At 42.7% G+C, this 20,040-nt stretch overlaps 1 protein-coding gene across 3 annotated transcripts in view; it reads right to left on the bottom strand.

Moving 5' to 3' along the window:
• The window catches only part of MRE11 (MRE11 homolog, double strand break repair nuclease), a 296,568-nt gene that overhangs the window by 100,920 nt on the left and 175,608 nt on the right, over positions 1–20,040 (bottom strand). For all 3 annotated transcript variants that reach the window (XM_073582975.1, XM_073582976.1, XM_073582977.1), the window contains exon 16: positions 19,789–19,863. In XM_073582975.1, coding sequence (XP_073439076.1) covers positions 19,789–19,863 — 75 coding nt within the window. The remainder of the gene's footprint in view (positions 1–19,788; positions 19,864–20,040) is intronic.

The raw sequence follows: 20,040 nt of genomic DNA, 5'->3' as shown, positions 1-20,040 counted from the left end.
AACCCTTTACAAACTTTAGGATTAGTAATGGAGAGGTGTCTTATTGACACCTCTCCATTACTAAGCCAGGCTTAATGTCAACTTACAATACAAAAGGTGACATTAACCCCTTATTACACCATATGCCACGGCTACAGGGCAGTGGGAACAGAAAGGCTACGTGCCAGAATTGGCGCATCTTACAGATGCTCTTTTTCTGGGGTGGCTGGTGGCAGATTTTTTTTAGCCGGGGGGGGAGAAATAACCATGGTCCCTCTCTAGGCTATTAATATTTGCCCTCAGTCACTAGCTTGCCCTCCGGGCAGAGAAAATTGTGCGGGAGCCCACGCCAGTTTTTTCCGTGAATAAATTCTTTTAGTAAATACATACAGGACTCAAATTTTACAAATACACTACTAACAGTGTTAGACACTGACATATATAAATCAAACTGTTCTGCAATGGTTTACTGTATGTAAACCATGCCTCCTATCCTGTCGGGCTCCGCAATGATTTTACAGAAGCCGACAAATGAATTATCGGCTATTCTGCTATGTATCCGTTTATGAAATATAAAGATATATATATATATATATATAGATATATAGATATATATATATATATATACATACACTCACACACACCTATTCTACATGTATATATCTATTCTAACATAGTAACATAGTTATTAAGGTTGAAGGAAGACTTTAAGTCCATCTAGTTCAACCCATATCCTATCCTAACTTGCCCTAACATGTTGATCCAGAGGAAGGCAAAAAAAACCCATGTGACAAACAGTAAGCTTCACATTGGGGAAAAAAATTCCTTCCCGACTCAACATACGGCGAACAGACTAGCTCCCTGGATCAACGCAATATTAAGGAAACTAGTGTATATACCCTGTAATATTATACGTTTCAAGAAAGGCATCCAGTCCCTTCTTAAATTTTAGTAGGGAATCACTCATTACAACATCATATGGCAGAGAGTTCCATAGTCTCACTGCTCTTGCAGTAAAGAATCCACGTCTGTGAGTATGCTTAAACCTTCTTTCCTCCAGACGTAGAGGATGCCCCCTTGTCCCCGTCACAGGTCTAAGAGTAAAAAGAACATTAGAAAGGTCTTTGTATTGTCCCCGCATAGATTTATACATTGTAATAAGATCACCCCTAAGCCTTCGATTCTCCAAACTAAATAAGCCCAAGTGTAATAACCTGTCTTGGTATTGCAGACCCCCTAGTTCCCTAATAACCTTGGTCGCTCTTCTCTGCACCCGCTCTAGTTCAGCTATGTCTTTCTTATACACCGGAGACCAGAACTGTACACTGTATTCTAAGTGTGGTCACACTAGTGACTTATATAGAGGTAAAATTATGTTCTCCTCATGAGCATCTATGCCTCTTTTAATGCATCCCATTATTTTATTTGCTTTTGCAGCAGCTGCCTGACACTGGCCACTAAATGTGAGTTTGTCGTCCACCCATACACCCAGGTCCTTTTCAGTGACAGTTTTGCCCAGTGTTTTACAATTAAGCACATAATTATACATCTTGTTCGTTCTACCCAAGTGCAGGACCTTACATTTATCCCCATTAAAGCTCATTTGCCATTTATCAGCCCAAGCTTCTAGTTTACATAAATCCTCCTGTAATATAAAATTGTCCTCCTCTGTATTGATTACCCTGCAGAGTTTAGTGTCATCTGCAAATATTGAAATTGTACTCTCTATGCCCCCTACAAGGTCATTAATAAATATGGTAAAAAGAAGCGGGCCCAAAACTGACCCCTGTGGTACCTCACTGCTAACCGTGACCCAGTCCGAGTGTACTCCATTAATAACCACCCTTTGTTTCCTATCCCTGAGCCAGCTCTTAACCCACCTACACATATTTTCCCCTATCCCCATTGTTCTCATTTTATGTATCAACCTTTTGTGAGGCACCGTATCAAAAGCTTTTGAAAAGTCCATGTACACCACGTCCACTGCATTCCCTTGGTCCAGTCCTGAACTTACCTCTTCATAAAAGCTTATGAGATTAGTCTGACAGGAACAGTCCCTTATAAACCCATGTTGATATTGGGTCATGAGGTTATTCTTCTTCAGATACTCCAGTATAGTATCTCTTAGAAAACCCTCCAGGATATTACCCACAGTTGAGGTTAAACTTACTGGCCTATAATTTCCAAGTTCAGTTTTTGTCCTCTTTTTGAACATTGGCACCACATTTGCTATACGCCAGTCCTTTTGTCAATTTTAGTGATTTTTAGACACCACCGTACTTCCTGCTGGGTTAAGCAGGTGACATTTAATGGAGAATTTTTATCTCTGATCATGTTATCTGTCATGGGATTTTCTTGTGTAAATACTGTTGAAAAAAAGTCATTTCGCATATTGGCTTTTTCCTCATCCTCATCCACCATCTCACCCAGACTATTTTTAAGGGGGGCAACACTATCATTTTTTAGCTTCTTACTATTTATGTAGTTAAAAAATATTTTGGGATTATTTTTACTTTCTCTGGCAATGAGTCTCTCTGTCTCAATCTTTGCTGTCTTGATTTGCTTTTTACAGAATTTATTTAATCTTCTGTATTTATTTAATGCCTCATCACTACCTACTTGCTTTAATTAGAATCATAGAATCATAGAATCATAGAATGGTAGAGTTGGAAGGGACCTCCTGGGCCATCTGGTCCAACCCCCTGCTCAAAGCAGGATTCGCTAAATCATCCCAGTCAGATGTCTGTCCAGCCTCTGTTTGAAGACTTCCATTGAAGGAGAACTCACCACTTCTCGTGGCAGCTTGTTCCACACATTGATTACTCTAACTGTCAAAAAGTTTTTTCTAATATCTAATCTGTGTCTCCTCCCATTCAGTTTCATCCCATTGCTTCTAGTCTTTCCTTGTGCAAATGAGAATAAAGTTGATCCTTCTACAATGTGACAGCCCTTTAGATATTTGTAGACAGCTATTAAGTCTCCTCTCAGTCTTCTCTTTTGCAAACTAAACATTCCCAAATCCTGCAACCTTTCCTCATAAGACAGGGTTTGCAGACCGGTCACCATTCTGGTCGCTCTTTTCTGAACTTGCTCCAGTTTGTTGATGTCTTTTTTAAAATGTGGTGCCCAAAACTGGACACAATATTCCAGATGAGGTCTGACCAAAGAGGAGTAGAGGGAAATAATGACTTCACGTGATCTAGACTGTATGCTTCTGTTAATACATCCTAGAATTGCATTTGCCTTTTTTGCTGCTGCATCACACTGTTGACTCATATTCAGTCTGTGATCTATTAGTATACCCAAGTCTTTTTCACATGTGCTGTCACTTAGCCCTATTCCTCCCATTCTATATATGCTTTTTTCATTTTTATTGCTCAGATGTAGTACTTTGCATTTCTCCCTGTTAAAAGCCATTCTGTTAGTTGCTGCCCACTTCTCCAGTTTATTTATATCTTTTTGAATTCTCTAAATGCTTTATTTTTATCTCTTATTGCGCCCCTTACAGCTCTATTTAGCCATAGTGGTTTCCTACTATTTCTCGCATGTTTATACCCATACGGTATATATTGTGCACAGGTCCTATTCAAGATGCTAATAAACGTCTCCCATTTTCTTTGTGTATTTTTATGTCTCAGGATATCGTCCCAGTTAATTGCACCAAGATCATCTCTCATCCATAGAAAATTTGCCTTCCTGAAGTTTAGTGTCCTTGTAACCCCTCTACTACACATCTTATTAAAGGATACACGAAAACTTATTAATTTGTGATCACTATTACCCAAGTGACCCTCTAACCTATTCTATACTGTATGCGGCATCTGCCGGCTTTTAATCTCTCTCTCTCTCTCTCTCTCTCTATATATATATATATATGTTTTGAAGATTATTTGGTATTAAAACGATGTGTACAGTTGTGTTTTACAATGCAATTTTAACATGAGCTTTTACATACTGTGAGATTCTCGGCCGTCAAAATTGGGCCGATTTTTTATACGGTAAGTGTGACTCCGGCCTTGGAGGGAGTCCCAGCGGTCAGGCCTTAAAGGTATCACATAGGCTGTGGATAGGAATAGATGCCACCTCCTGCCTACCCGAGGGGGGTGCACTTTGATTAATTAAATGCTGAATGATTGCTTATGCATCTAACTTTGAAATTGCTCCCTGTTAAGTCACATCCCTAAAGTGCACCACTTTTTTTTTTACTTTTGATTGAAAAAAAAATTGTGAAAAAAGTAAAAATTCTAGTGGAAGTGATCATCAGAGATTGCTATCTTACCCATCAGAGGGGAATGGGGGTAACTGTATTAGGGGTCCTGTACCTGACCCAATAGAGGGGAAGGGGGGTAACTATTAGGCGTCCTGTACCTGACCCATCAGTAAGGAAATTATGTAACTGTATTAGGGATCCTGTACCTGACCCATCAGAGGGGAATGTGGGTAACTGTATTAGGGGTCCTGTACCTGACCCAATAGAGGGGAAGGGGGGTAACTGTATTAGGAATCCTGTACCTGACCCATCAGAGGGGAATGGGGGTAACTGTATTAGGGGTCCTGTACCTGACCCATCAGAGGGGAATGGGGGTAACTGTATTAGGGGTCCTGTACCTGACCCATCAGAGGGAATGGGAGTAACTGTATTAGGGGTCCTGTACCTGACCCATCAGAGGGAATGGTAGTAACTGTATTAGGGGTCCTGTACCTGATCCATCAGAGGGGAATGGGGGTAACTGTATTAGGAGTCCTGTACCTGACCCATCAGAGGGGAATGGGGGTAACTGTATTAGGGGTCCTGTACCTGACCCATCAGAGGGAATGGGGGTAACTGTATTAGGGGTCCTGTACCTGACCCATCAGAGGGAATGGGAGTAACTGTATTAGGGGTCCTGTACCTGACCCATCAGAGGGGAATGGGGGTAACTGTATTAGGGGTCCTGTACCTGACCCATCAGAGGGGAATGGGGGTAACTGTATTAGGGGTCCTGTACCTGACCCATCAGAGGGGAATGGGGGTAACTGTATTAGGGGTCCTGTTACCTGACCCATCAGAGGGAATGGGGGTAACTGTATTAGGGGTCCTGTACCTGACCGATCAGAGGGGAATAGGGGTAACTGTATTAGGAGTCCTGTACCTGACCCATCAGAGGGGAATGGGGGTAACTGTATTAGGGGTCCTGTTACCTAACCCATCAGAGGGGAATGGGGGTAACTGTATTAGGGGCCATGTTGCCTTAGTCTCTGAGCCGTTCCTTCGCTTTCTGGTGTGGTGGGGGGCGCCATTGGCTTCATCCGCCTAGAGCAACAAAATACTTTGTCCTTGACAGGTAATAGATTGGACAATTCCTTTAACGGTTTCTATATGAAGTGCTCACAGTGCAAGAAAAATTTCAATTTGCAATACTGAAGAGTATGGGGGTAAATAATTCATGAATTACACTAAATGGCTCAAATTGTAGTAAAAAAAAATGCCGGATGTATTTATTCCGCAGCACAGAAATTTCTAGAACATTCTGTGGCCTCTGAACCAGCTGCTGCTACAACGTACCGATGTGAGCTCTTAAGAGATAATCACCGCAAAGGAGGATTGAGCTTTTATCAGAAACACCACAAAGAGACGTTTCTCTTCATTTTGTCTCCAAGAAGCAGGAAGACAGATTTACATCCCGGCCATTAACCAGATTGGCGTTTAAACAAAGAGCAGAGAATAAAACGTTTCTGAACTCCTAACCTTACACTTCGTACAAGAAATGAAAAATCAATGAGATGGAGTTCCAATATAACAAAAATACGAAGGAACGAATGGCAGAAAAAAAGACATGCAACGTGGGCTTACATTAGCTTGCTGACTGTGACTGCAAAGATTTATGGAGAAACTGAAAATCGATACGAGCCCATTCATATCTATGGCAAATCCTCCTTCAAAGGCTATGTTCACACGCCGCATCTTGGCAGCATTTTTATTTTTCAAAATCTGCTCCCTTGACATTACAAATTATGTACTCAAAAGGCAGGTTTTGCGGCTTTTTTCTTTTCCATTGATGGGGCTGAGTGAGGATTCGCTTTAGTTGCATGGTGAGCTGATATTGTGACTTTCTTTTTTTTTTTATATCTCTAGTCAGATCTTGGAGACAGACGAAAAAAAATCACAGCTCTTGAATCTTGATTTTTGTTCCTCTTTACAGCGTTTATTGTTTAGTTTATTTGACTTTTATGAGCATGAGTTACCAAATGTTTTTGTTTCATTATTTTAATGGGGGGGAGAAATGGATGAGATTCAAAATTTAATTTTTTTTGATATATTTTAATTTTTTTTTTTTACTTTAATTTTTTTAGCCTCCTTAAGGACCTTGAACCCAAGACTCTTATTGCAGTAATGCAATATATAGTGCAAAGCATGGTCTCCAATGAAGCTCAGCCCTGGAGTGTCATGGAAAAGCCCGATGGTATCCCGCGATTCCAATGTGGGGGGCTGACCGAAGTCAATGTGAGCGCACTGGCAATTATTCCATTTACATCCTGCTGTCAGAGATAATGGCATCTAATTAACAGCATGGATCGGTGCTCAGGTCCTGCCGCTGCTCTTAGAGACCGTCGCCTCTTATGTAACATAGTCGGCATTCACAATGGGAAATAAACTGCTGCTAGAATTGCACGCGCCTCTGTTTATCAGGTCAGTGTTCTGAGTGAGTGACCGACCTGGTCCCCCCATAAGTGTATAGAGACAGCCCCAATAAGTGATCACTGTCAATTCAATAAACTTAAGGCCCCCCAGACTACTAATGTGGGGTGAACCCACCGATAGAGCGAGGTCTAATGTGTATGGGGGCGCTGGCCGAATGTTGGTTAGGAGAGCTGTCAATCGCACATGTCCGATTTGGAACTGCTCTCCGGGAGATAACTCGCCGGCCGACGTGATAGTTGGCAGCTTTCTCATAGAGAAGACATGAGCGCTCTACCGAACTAGTGCTCCTCTACATCGGAGAGTCAGCTGAGATGGCGGTTGGCCAAACAATCAGCCGAAGCATCGTTTGTCCGGCAGCCATCTAATGTGTATGGCCAGCTCTAGTCTCAACTGATGGCAGATGTAATGACAATTTACCCAAACTTATGTTTTTATCCCAAAAACTGAATCCTAAATGCCATCCTCATCTTTCTATTTAAAGAGAACCTTCCATGTGCTTCAAAAAAATAAGTTAAAGAGAACCTGTCACCAGGAATTCACCCCCCAAATTATTTATAAGTGCATGTAGCTGCTTCAAAGACAAGTCCATCAATACCTTCACATGGCCAATCTGTTACTAAGAAATGAGGCTGAAGAGCTATTATTGTAGATCTGAAGCCTCTGTCACTCCAGCTCTATTCCCCACCCACTGCCGTCTCCTCCTACTTGACCCTCAGCTGAAGTCACCCAGAACAGAGGTTGTCTGTCAAGAAGGAGGTGGAGTCACTGAGATGGGAATGGAGCTGGAGTGACAGAGGCATCATATCTTCAGTAGCCATTTCCACATCAATTCAAACACTGAGTTCTTAACGAAGGAACGGGCTGGCCATGTAAAGGTATTGCTGAACTTGAAGGAGGTACATGCACATATTATTTTGGGGAGAGAAATCTTGCAAAAGATTCCCTTTAAATACCTTGTAAAAATCCCTGAGCTTCCCTGATTCTGACTTTCTTTCCTGTTTTGAACTACATCGCTCCATTGCAGAGATATTAACATTTGTTTCTTCTGGAGCTCAGCATGTGAAATCTCAACTTTGTAATCTAACTAGGCTTTTCTTCAGAGTTTTGTCCTGGGGCATGCGCTTCTACCCCTTCCTCCCAGACACTGTCAATCACAGCTCGGCAGTTGATCCAGCAGCCTTGGATGCTGCTGAGTTGTGATTAGCAGCAGCTGGGAGGGAGGGGGTGAAAGTGCATACCCCAAAAGAAAACTGTGAAGAAACGTCCAATTGGACTGCACAGCAGAATTTTCACACACTGCGCTTCAGAAAAAACAAAGGTGAATATCTTTGCAACGGAGCGACGCATCGCAAAACGGAAAAGAGCAGCATAGTCAGGGGAGTTCAGGGATTTTTACAAGGTATTTAAAACAATTTTTTGAGCAAGTGACAGGTCCTCTAACATGCTATTCACTGAATTCTGTCAAGTATAATCAGCCTCTAGTAGGAGGGGACATTAAGACAGATTACAAAAAATGAGTTAGGGTTGTTATCTCTTTACAGGGAGTGGGGGCAGGTCTTTGTTTCTCTTCAAGAAGTGGGGGAGGATCTTTGTCTCTACAGACAATGAGATTGGGTTTTATCTCTCTGCTTTCTAGTCTGCCAAACTGTATAAAGGTACAAAAAGAGAGGCAATTTAAAGGCAGGCAAGCTATGAGATAACGATTGCTGGTCAGTGAAAGAAAAAAAAAAGTTCCAGCACCTAATGTGCTGGCAGAATGTTACTGCACCCAGAAAGTTCACTAACAAAAAGAGTAGATGGAATGTTACGGAGCATGAAAATCGCAACATTTCCTCGACATATTAGACTAAGTATATGCAACAAAAGCAGCTTTGACTCTGGAGCGATGAAGGTTCGGCATGAAAGAACAGGTATTCCTTCAAGGACTCCCCAAGCATTTATTTTTTCCATCACTTTGAATTGATTGCTCGAGTATTCTGATGAGCGCATATTAATTAAACTTTAATCAAATTCGTATCTGGGACTGAATCTGCCAGAGGATATTGCAGGGTGCAGCACTCACACACAGAGCTCTTCCCACCTCTTTTTAATATCCGTCTCTGGATTCCACTTATCGGAGGTGCCATCAGGGCGAGAAGCTCTGATCACAAGTCCGCTGTGCATCGACTGAACAGAACTTTTCAGATAAACGGCCCCATCCCCTGGCACATCCTGTACCCAAAGAAATTCATTCCTCTAGTCAGCCGGTCCCCCCTCGTATGACCTTCACATGCTACACACATTGTGCTCTTCAGTGTTGTATTATTCTTTTATCACTTGCAAATTTCCTTCAGTTCTCTGGGGACCAATATCTGCCATTACAGATGATTATAGTTGCATTTATACTGCACAGTTATCGTCATTTCCAAGACTGCTGCATAGAGACTGCTGCGAGACTTTGTTATCCCGCGAGACCGTGACATCTCGCGGTCATTCGTGCAAAGGATCACTGGTACCGGAGCGTGGAGAGAGGCAGGATGGCTGAACGCGACGTCGGAAGGTGAGAATAACTATATTTTTTATTTTGATACTATTTTCTACAGCGATAGCCAGCGATGCCGGGCGCTCGGCGTCGCTGTGCTGATCGCTGGTGAAGCTGTCTGTGTGACAGCTCACCAGCGATCACATAGCGACTTAACAGCGATCCTGACACCTTGATATCGGTGTCGGGATCGCTGGTGAGTCGCTTAGTGTGACGGGGCCTTAAGAGAGAGAGATGATTTTTTTTTATGTGCCAGAGTGGAAAAAGCAGCACATCTGTAAAAAACAGAATCCGGCGACGGATTCCGTCATTTGACAGACAGCGACGGATCCTGCTCCCATAGGCTTCCATTGTAGCCAGCGACGGGCAGCGCTGGATCCGTCGCTGTCCGACTTTTCGACGTAGACAAAAAACGTTAGTTTATCCGTCGTCTCCGGCCGACGGACAAAGAATTTCCGACTAATCTGTCGAATGACGGATGAAACGTGCGGCCATCTGTCACAATACAAGTCTAAGACAAAAAAACGTATACAGCGGCATCAGTCACTGGCTCCGTTTTTTTTTTTTTTTTAAAAACGACGGATTGTGACTGATGGCAAAAAACTGATGTGTGAAAGAGACCTAAATAGCAAAATCCTGCTGTCTGATTCCTTTTAACCCCTTAATGACTGGAGCTTCTTTTTTTTTCAGTTTTTTGCGTTTTCGCATCTCTTCTTCCCAGAGCCATAACTTTTTTATTTTTCTGGCAATATGGCCGTGTGAGGGATTATTTTTTGTAGGATGAGTTGTCCTTTTGAATGACACCATTGGTTTTACCATGTAATGTAATCTAAAACAGGAAAAAAATTCCAAGTGTAGTGAAATTGCAAGAAATGTGCAATCCCACAGTTGTTTTTTGTTTGGCTTTTTTGCTAGGTTCACTAGATGCTAAATCTGACCTGCCATTATGATTCTCCAGGTCATTACGAGTTCATAGACACCAAACATGTCTAGGTCCTCTTTTATCTAAGTGGTGAAAAAAAAATTCCAACGTTTGGTTAAAAAAAAAAAAAAAAAAAAAAAAAAATTGTGCCATTTTCCGATACCCGTAGTGTCTCCATTTTTCATGATCTCGGGTTGGGTGGGGGCTTATTTTTTGCGAGCCGGGCTGACGTTTTTTATGATACCACTTTTGTGCAGATACGTTCTTTTGATCGCCCGTTATTGCATGTTAATGCAATGTCACTGCGACAAAAAAAACGTAATTCTGGCGTTTTGATTTTTTTTCTCGCTACGCCGTTTAGTGATCGGGTTATTCCTTTCTTTTATTGACAGATCGGGCGATTCTGAATGCGGCGATACCAAATATGTGTACGCGTGATTTTTTTTAATTGGTTTATTTTGATTGGGGCAAAAGGGGGGTGGATTTAATCAAACTTTTATGTTTTTTTTTAACTTTTGGCATGCTTCAATAGCCTAGAAGCTGCCATACTTGATCGGCTCTGCTACATAGAGGTGATGATCAGATCGCCTCTATGGAGCAGAAATACAGCATTGCTATGAACGCTGACCACAGGGTGGCGCTCATAGCAATCTGCCATCAACAAACATAGAGGTCTCGAGGAGACCTCTGGTTGTCATGGCAATGCGTCGCTGAACCTCGATCAAATAATGGGGTCGGCGTTGCGCTCTTTTCTGGCCGCGCGCCGGAAACTCTAGTTAAATGTCCGCCCGTCAGCGATTGACTAACTGGTTCTAACAGGTTCCTATGAGTCTATTGAGCCCTTCACACCTGAGGCCACAACAGCTATTGCGGGAAAAAATATCGTCAGGAACCATGGGGGAGGTTTTATAACGGAAATCCTAATTCAGGCAAGAGTTGACTGACCATTGGGGCCTAAGATAGGAGGTAAATATATAAGACCCCCCCGTAGACAGCACCCATCACAGTAAGCAGAGGTAAAGAGAGCAGCATCCATTGGGAGGTAGGTTGTGAGCTAGCCTCCATGCCATTGAGGCTTGTCGGGCACCACTGGTAAATGACGTACAATGGATTGGGCTTTCCTCCAAACACAACCTAAGACGTCTTCGATAAAGTCAATCAAACCAACCACAGGGATCAGCCACCATCTCATGTGTACGAGTGGGGGCCTCCTTAAGCCCCCTGCTGATCTCAAGGAACAGAAGGATGAATCAAGTCAGATTTGGGAGAAAAGGGATAAAGTGGTTACCCCACGCCCGACATCTCGTGATCCTTCACCCGTGCAAACTCATTATCCAAGGTCACACAATAATCAGAAACGTTAGCAAAGCTGATTTAACATGTGACCGGACTATAAACCCGTCACTTATTATCTGAGGATGGAGGAACGTTCCCCCCGATACTGGTGCCCCATAAATAGGTGTGATCTGTGTCATAAGAAGGCACAGCTTACCTTCTATTTGCAACTTTATATAAAAATGATCAAAAATAGTAAGTGAACCCTTATAGGTGAGGCCAAAGTATCAAAACTGTACAGAGTCTTTAACCTTTTACTAACGCAGCCATTTTTTATTGTTGCCCTTTTCATTTTCTTCCTAGAGTCTTTTTTCTGCCCACGCAGCCGTACGAGGGCCATTTATTGCGGGATAAGTTACACTTTGATCATTTTTCCATAAAATCTACTACCAAAGAAAAAAACAGGAAACAAGATTCCAAGAGAGGTGAAATGGCTGCAAGAAAAAAAATTATTCATAGCCAAATCAGAACTTGTTCACACATGTTGCGTATTTGCAGGCGGGAAGAAAAAAAGTGTTTTATAGTACACACAAAGTGAAAGAGATTTCCGAAGTCTTGTGCACATGTTACCTATGCTTTTTCTTGCAGATCTGAAGCTTCAAAATGTTTCTGCAGATCGTCAAATCTTTGAGCATCTGTCGCCAATTCAAATGAATAGGAAAGAAACGCAAAGGCATGGACTGGAATATAAACTAAGTACCGTATATTATTTTCAAGCACTGTCCTGTTAATTTATTTGCCGCAGGGTATTCAATCATTATGTTTCTGTCTCTTTTTTTTTTTAGCTGGAGATTTTGTAAGATTTATAACAGCAGATTGTCAGGAGCTGAGGGGGAGGAGTAATGCTGTACAAAAATCAATGGGATAGAGAGAGGTTGCTGGGATGTTAAGAGTTAACTCCGCTAATGGAATGTAACTGCTATTCACTCTGGGCAGACACTAGTGGAAGAAATCAATGGAACCAGCTGTACATTATGTAAGATAAAAGCTCTCATTGCAGAATGACAGCAGATAGAAAAAGCAAATCATTTGCAAACTTGCTTATTTTCATGCTGTCTAATTAAAGTAACTTAATAACTTGTGAACTAAACCATGTATTTAGCATCTTAACAACACACTTTTAAGCTCCCTTTAGCGGTAACTACAGGAAGCGCCGATATAATCATTTAAAAAGGATCTATCACTTGCCACAACCATGTTATGGTTTTACCTGGCGTTAATCCCACTGTCCTCCTGAATCTGGCGATGTTTTCTTCTGGTCCTGCGGTTCTCCATTCCTAACATATGGTCTTATCTTCAATGTATACAAATTTGGTTTCTTTATACAAGTGGGTATGGCTTCAATTCTTCTCTGTCTCCTTGAGGATCACACCCACTTGGTTAAAAAGACTAGATGTATATACAAGGAAGAAGAGGCCATATCTTAGGAATGGAAAGGAGCAGAAACAAAAGAAAAACAGCGCCGGATTCAGAAAAAAGGCGTCATTTCCACCAGATAAAGAAGTTACATATTTTTCAGAAGTGAGAGTTACTATTTTTATGTCAATGTAGGACATTTTAGCTCTGTTTATGAAACTGCAGCACTGACTGCTATAAAGATACAGCAAAAATAAACTGGACCACAATGGTGGATTAGATACACGGTCACGTCACATACTCCCATAACGATGAACCATCTGGAGAGAATAGAGAATTTATCCATGTCTTAAGAAGTTTTTATTTTTTTCCCGTTTTAACAGAAAATAATTTTCACTTATGTTTTTTTTTCACAGAAAATCAATAACTTGGAAAAAAAAACTGTGCTATGTAAAGGAAGAACAAGGATTGATTGTTCAGAGGAAGAAAAAATAATCAATGTCTGCTTCTTATTATTCTAAGAGGAGTGTTATCCTGTGCCCCAGACGATAATATTCTATCCGCAAAACGACAGAAACACAACAAATATCTGCCTTTAAATGGGGAAAATTCATTATTTGCTTATTTATAATGATAAGATGAAAAAACTTGAATTTCTCCTTTAGGTTTTCAGTAAAAAATAGATATTAAAAAAGCAAAACAAAATGTGTGTGTGTGTGTGTGTATATACATAAACAGTAGGGTGCAAATGTGATGTTTTTTCGAAGGTAAAGAGATGTCACATCAAATATTGATTTTACATTTTTCTTTTCAAAGACCTTGCGCCGAACGCACCATGTTGCATTTTGGTGCGCTCGACGCATCTTCAAAAGTGCGCAGCACACGCAAAAATCCTACTAGCGCACGGCCAGCGCACGGTCTGCGCACCCTATGTTAGGCCGGTTTCACATTTGCGTTTCAGGGCGCAGCGACGGCCTGCGCACGGCCGCCGCTAAGCCCCGCCCCCTGCCACGCCTCCGCCGGTAGCTCCGCCTATCGGCGCATGACACTGCATGCGTCCTGCGTCCCCTGTCTTTATCACTGGGGATACAGGCCATGCGCAGTATGCGTTTGGCGGCGCATGCGTCCTTTTGACGGTGCGCCGACCAGCGCCAAACACAACCTGTTGCAATTTGGTTGCGCTCGGCGCACCGTCAAAAGGACGCATGCGCCGCCAAACGCATACTGCGCACGGCCTGCATCCCCAGTGATAAAGATGGGGGACACAGGATGCATGCAGCGTCATGCACCGACAGGCGGAGCTACCGGTGGAGGCGCGGCAGGGGCGGGGCTTAGCGGCAGCCATGCGCAGGCCGTCGCTGCGCCCTGAAACGCAAATGTGAAACCGGCCTTAAAGATAGGGTGCGCAGATCGCATGCAGCCGTGTGTGATAGTAGGAGGAAATGACCGGATGGGGCGGGCAGGGGGGCGGGGCTTAGCGGCACCGTGCGCTGCATGTAAAATGCGCTAGTCTGAAGCTAGCCTTAGATGCATTTTTTTGCCAAGAAATTTTGGGGGAAAATAGGGGTGCGTTTTATGGTCGAAATATACAGTACTTACAAGCAGTGTGGCGGCAGCAGGAGTGGGGAGATTCTGCAGTTGCGCGACGCTGCAATGTGATGATCACACTCCCTTCCTAGGCTGGCGCGGCAGTATTCAACAGTGCTCTGTAGTGTGGGGGCTCCGCCAACATTTTGTGAAAGCCCGGAAACCACACGCAGTTCCATTGCTGCTATGGGTCTCCTCCGGGAAAATGGCTGCCAGAATCGGTGCATGTGCAGACTGAGATCACGGGAGACAAGATCTCGGTGAAGGGATCTCAATTTGTGTAGGCCACCGTATCGCAGCAATGGATGTGCGGGGGCCCCGGCCGGGCTTTCACAAAATGTCGGCGGAGCCCCCCATACCACCGAACCTGCCTGGGATGGGAGTTCCTGGAGGCCCCTGAATCACAGCAATGGATGTACAGGGGCTCCGGGGCTTTCACAAAATGTAGGCGGAGCCCCTGCACCATCGAACCTGCAGCACCAGTCAAGGATGGGAGTCATATCAACGCCGGACCACGCTCCACCCTCTGTGACCATGCTCCACCAGCGCTGCCAATTCCCCCAGGTAATCTGAATTCAGACTGTAAGAAGGACCCCCATTTGACACATTAATTTTTTTTCCCTTTTTACCTTCTGAAAATTTGGGGTGCGTCTTATGGCCCGGTGCGTCAATTGGAGGAGAAAGTTGATCTTGAAGGACCTAGGTATTTTTTCAATCTATGCAACACTTACTTTTGAAAGCATTCTTACTTTTGAGCATTTTTTCTACATCTAAATAAAACTTTTGCATAGTACTATATATATATATGCTTTGAAAGGTGTGTGTGTGTATGTGTATATATATATATATATATATATATATATATATATATATATATATATATAGAGAGAGAGAGAGAGAGAGAGAGAGAGAGAAAGAGAGCAAACGGTGGTCCTACAAAGTATTGATTCTGGGGGGCAGAAAACAAATGCGTATTACAATTTTCAGATTTATATCTTTTTTTTTTTTTAATTTTTAGAAAACCTTGTATCATTTCCTTTTCACATACATAGGACAGTCACTTCCAAACAGAATACAGGTGTGAACAGGTGTCACCTCCATATATAACTAACAAATTAGCGCTGCACTCTGTAACACTATAGCATGTAAACATGTAATATATGAAATTAGAAATGCTCTAGAAAATTGGTAAGAATAAAGATACTTAGGGCTTATCATAGGAAAAATTAAAAAAAACTCATACTACAAGATATGGCCTTCCCAAAACCCTGTCTGATGACCAAATGCACATGTAGCAGGATGCATACAATGAATACATTAAATGAGGAACTGGTTAGTATTTTGGCCAAAATAAATTTAATGTATTCATTGTATGCATTAATTTTTTGCACTTATCATATCAGTCTTTGCAGGATACAGCCGGGCCTCTTTCTGTCGGCTTGGTCTGGGGCGTCTGTCGCTGTGTTTTGCATACTATAGTGCTGGAGCAGCCCGCCTGATAATACTATGGGCGTCATTAATAGGTTGCAAGGCAGACCCTCTGCAGCACACTTGCCTGTGTGATTGGCATCCAAAGCAAGCCTTATCTAAGTGCATTTTTTCTAAGAGACAGCCAACCACTCCACGGTCTGGTAGGTGTGGGGTGGTTGTTTTATCAGTAGTTTGCACCTGTGCTGCTCCTCGCCTTTATTAGTGGAGGCCGGCTGCATCCTGCTACATGTGCATTTGGTCATCAGATAGGGTTTTGGGAAGGCCATATCTTGTGGTATGAGTTTAATAAAGATACTTAGCTCATAAATCGGCCAATTCATGCGTGCCCAGCAGCCAACGACAAGGCGATCCACTATGCTGGGAATCTGACCTAATGTGATTCCTCTCCTGGGCTGATAGACCAACAGGAGAGCCCAGGAGAGGAATCACTTTAGGTTAGGTTCCAGCAAAGTGGATTGCCTTGTCATTGGCTGCTGGGCACACATGAATTGGCTGATATTTAAGCTAAGTATCTTCATTCTTACCAATTTTCTAGAGCAGGATTGCCATTCTAATTTCACGTTTACATGCTATAGCGTTACAGAGGGCAGCTTTAATTTCTCAGTCATTTCCTTTTACTCTTCACACATTCTTACAACCTTCTATTGGTACAGCACATAAAATCCCAACAAAATGTATATATATATTTTCTTTCTTTTCAAGGCAGATATTTAGCACTGCCCCCCAGGGACGCCTCACAATACCTGCCATTTGGACATGATGTGACCCCGTCGTCTAGACATCATGATATCTTCTCGTCCTCCTCTCTCTGTTCCTTACGCTTTACCTTTTCTCCTGCGTCCAACCGATCAACTCCAAAACTGACTCTTCGCTTGCTGCTAGATATAGCCCTCCTCTGACAGATGCCATTGTCACCTGTAAGTGTTTTTACTGCTGTTGCTGATCGGGTGTATAATGAGTGTGTCCCCGTAATGTTCAGCATGGACCATGGGAGGCCCCTCTCGCTTCAGTATATGGTAGAATCACTAATGTGAGGACTACGCTCATGAAGAGCCACAAACAACATATTCTCATTATCCCCTACATGATGGGAGCAATAAGTACTTTCTGTATTATTACCATAATATATTCCCTGTGCACAGATATTGATGGAGGACGCGATAATCAATAAGATCTGGTGAAAATGAGCAAGATTCCAAAAAAAGAATTACATGAGAAAGTGTCATTTCTGAAATCATTATTAGGTGTAATGTCCATCACTATTACATTTGTTCTTCATCAATCTGTGAGCAGGTTTTTGCCATAAACTCGGAGGATGTCAAAAGACCTGCGGTTTATCTGCGGATTAGCCTGCGGTTTTCCCCTGCGGTTTGACACCTGGACAATGGAGCAGGTGTAAAACCGCTGCGGCTTCCGCACAAAGAAGTAACATGCTGCAGTTTTGAAACCGCAGCAAATCCGCGTGGAAAATTCCACACTGTGTGCACGGTGGTTTTTGTTTTCATTGATTATAATGGTACTGTACACCGCAGCTGCGGATCCGCAGGACCAAAACAGCTGCGGATCCGCAGCAGAATCCGCAGCGTGTGCACACACCCGGAGAGCAGCATGATGTAGGAGCACAGAGCCTGATTCCAGAAATGTGACACTTACTGGACTGCTTGGTGCAGTTTTGATAAAAATCCCTGTTTTCTCTGCTGTAATTGTAGCAGTGCTCAAATGCTAAGTTGTGGATAACCCCACCCACATCTATGATTGGCAGCTTCCTGGAACACTGAGTAAGCTACCAATCAGTGGTGGGGGTGTGGTGACACAGATTAGCTGGACTGCCTGGCACAGGACCCCTAGTCCTGCAGGGATAATCTCCTCCTGATAAAAACACTGATTGTATTGAAACTACAGCAATCTGCTGAACACGTGACACATCCCTGGAATCAGGCTCTCTGCCCCTACATTATGCTGCTCTCAGATTACATAACAAAAACTTGCCGACATATTCCCTTTAACAAGTCTGATCTGTACTGTGCATAATAGATAAAGCAAATGGCAAAAGGATTGAATCCACAACAATGCTCCATACAGCTACAAATTATCCCTGCGGTCCACAACTCATGTCAAAATTACAACTACAGCTCCGATCAGGCTCTGAGAGCTAGAAAGAAAGATGGATTTTTCTTTCAGAAGTTGAATGCTTCTTTCTGGGTCCACGTGAATACAGAGCTCAGTCCAAAGGAGCATAATCCGTGTGTCCTCTGTAAGGACTGTACCGAGAGCGAGAACACAAAGAGGCTAATTACATTCTGTGCTCCGGTCTTATAGAGCCAGGTACAGCCAGGGATTACATTAAACCCCAATCATTCACTTCTCCTAATTCTCTGGTCAATGGCTTCACATGGTCGTATGACATAAAAGAAAGGCAGGGGCTGGGGACTGTGTTACGTAGGGAGGAGGGGGTGAATTAACCCCTTAACTACCAGGGGTATTTTTTTGGTTTTGCATTTTCACTTTTCGCTCCCCTTTTTTCCAGAGCCATAACTTTTTTCTTTTTCCATCAATATGGCCGTGTGAGGGCTTGTTTTTTGCGGGACGAGTTGTACTTTTAAAAGACACCATTGGTTTTACTATGTTGTGTACTTTGTGTACTACAAAACGGGAAAAAAAAATTCCAAGTGCGGTGAAATTGCAAAAAAAAAAGTGCAATCCCACACTTATTTTTTGTTGGGCTTTTTTGCTAGGTTCACTAAATGCCAAAACTGACCTGCCATTATGATTCTCCAGGTCATTACAAGTTCATAAACACCAAACATGGCTAGGTTCTTTTTTATCTAAGTGGTGAAAAAAAATTCCAAAGTTTGTTAAATTTTTTTTTTTTAAAATAGCGCCATTTTCCGATACCCATAGAGTCTCCATTTTTTGTGATCTCGGGTTGGGTGAAGGTTTATTTTTTGCGTGCCGAGCTGACGTTTTTAATGATACCACGTTTGTGCAGATATGATCTTTAGATCGCCCGTTATTGCATTTTAATGCAATGTCACAGCGACCAAAAAAACTTTATTCTGGCGTCTTGAGGTTTTTTTCCGCTATGTTTAGCGATCGGGTTAATGCTTTTTTTCTTATTGATAGATCGGGCGATTCTGAACGCGGCGATATCAAATATGTGTATGTGGGATTTTTTTTTAATTGTTTTATTTTGAATGGGGTGAAAGGAGGGTGATTAAAACTTTTATTTTTTTCATGTATTTTTAAAACATTCTTTTTTAATTTTGGCATGCTTTAATAGTCTCCATGGGAGGCTAGAAGCATCCCCTACTTGATCGGCTCTGCTACATATAGGCGATGAGCAGATTGCCTATATATAGCAGAATTACCGCATTGCTATGAGCGCCCACCACTGGGTGGAGCGCACAGCAATTCGGCATCAACAACCATAGAGGTCTACAGGAGACCTCTGGTTGTTATGCCAACGCATCGCTTATCCCCGAACATGTGACAGAGGTCAGCGATGCACGCATTTCCGGTCGCGCGGCCGGTCAGCGTTTGACAGCGGCGTTTAACTAGTTAATAGGCGCAGGTGGTTTGCGGTGGATCGCTGACATGTCCCTGCTTTGATGCGGGCTCACATCAAAGCAGGGGAGACGTCCAATGACGGGCTATGCTAGTCACTGGACGTTAAGGGGTCAAAGGGTAAAATCCCCAATAAAAGGAGTTCTAGAATCCTCGCCTTATATCAGATGGGTTATTACGGAAGCAGTAGGGTAAGAACCCCAGAGGAAGCAAAGGGCGGCCATATGGGGTGTCAGACAGGCAGCCAGAAATATGGAAACTGATTATTTCTTCACAACAAAGGATATTCTACAATACTTCTACAATTATTACGACAGGTCAGACATACTCCATGATTAACACGGAACTTACCGTCCACGATAGACATGTTCTTACATGGGGCTTTAGATGCTCGACCACTAGAGGGAACGTCACTGCTCGTACTTCCTATAATAAGGAAATATATGTACATATAAAAATATAATATATTTTATCTATCTATCCATCCTCATATCTCTTTATCCATCCATCCAAACAAGTAGAGCACTGTATGTGCCACGATATATGCAGACATTGAGTAGATAAATTATTAACTGCATTACTGCCACATAGACTGTACTTATA

The sequence above is a fragment of the Dendrobates tinctorius genome, unplaced genomic scaffold (genome assembly GCF_039654945.1).
Source record: "Dendrobates tinctorius isolate UK_male_01 unplaced genomic scaffold, ASM3965494v1 ptg000075l, whole genome shotgun sequence".
NCBI classification, from domain to species: domain Eukaryota; kingdom Metazoa; phylum Chordata; class Amphibia; order Anura; family Dendrobatidae; genus Dendrobates; species Dendrobates tinctorius.
Note: the sequence above shows the minus strand (reverse complement) of the source record. Positions and strands in the feature narration are given on the sequence as shown.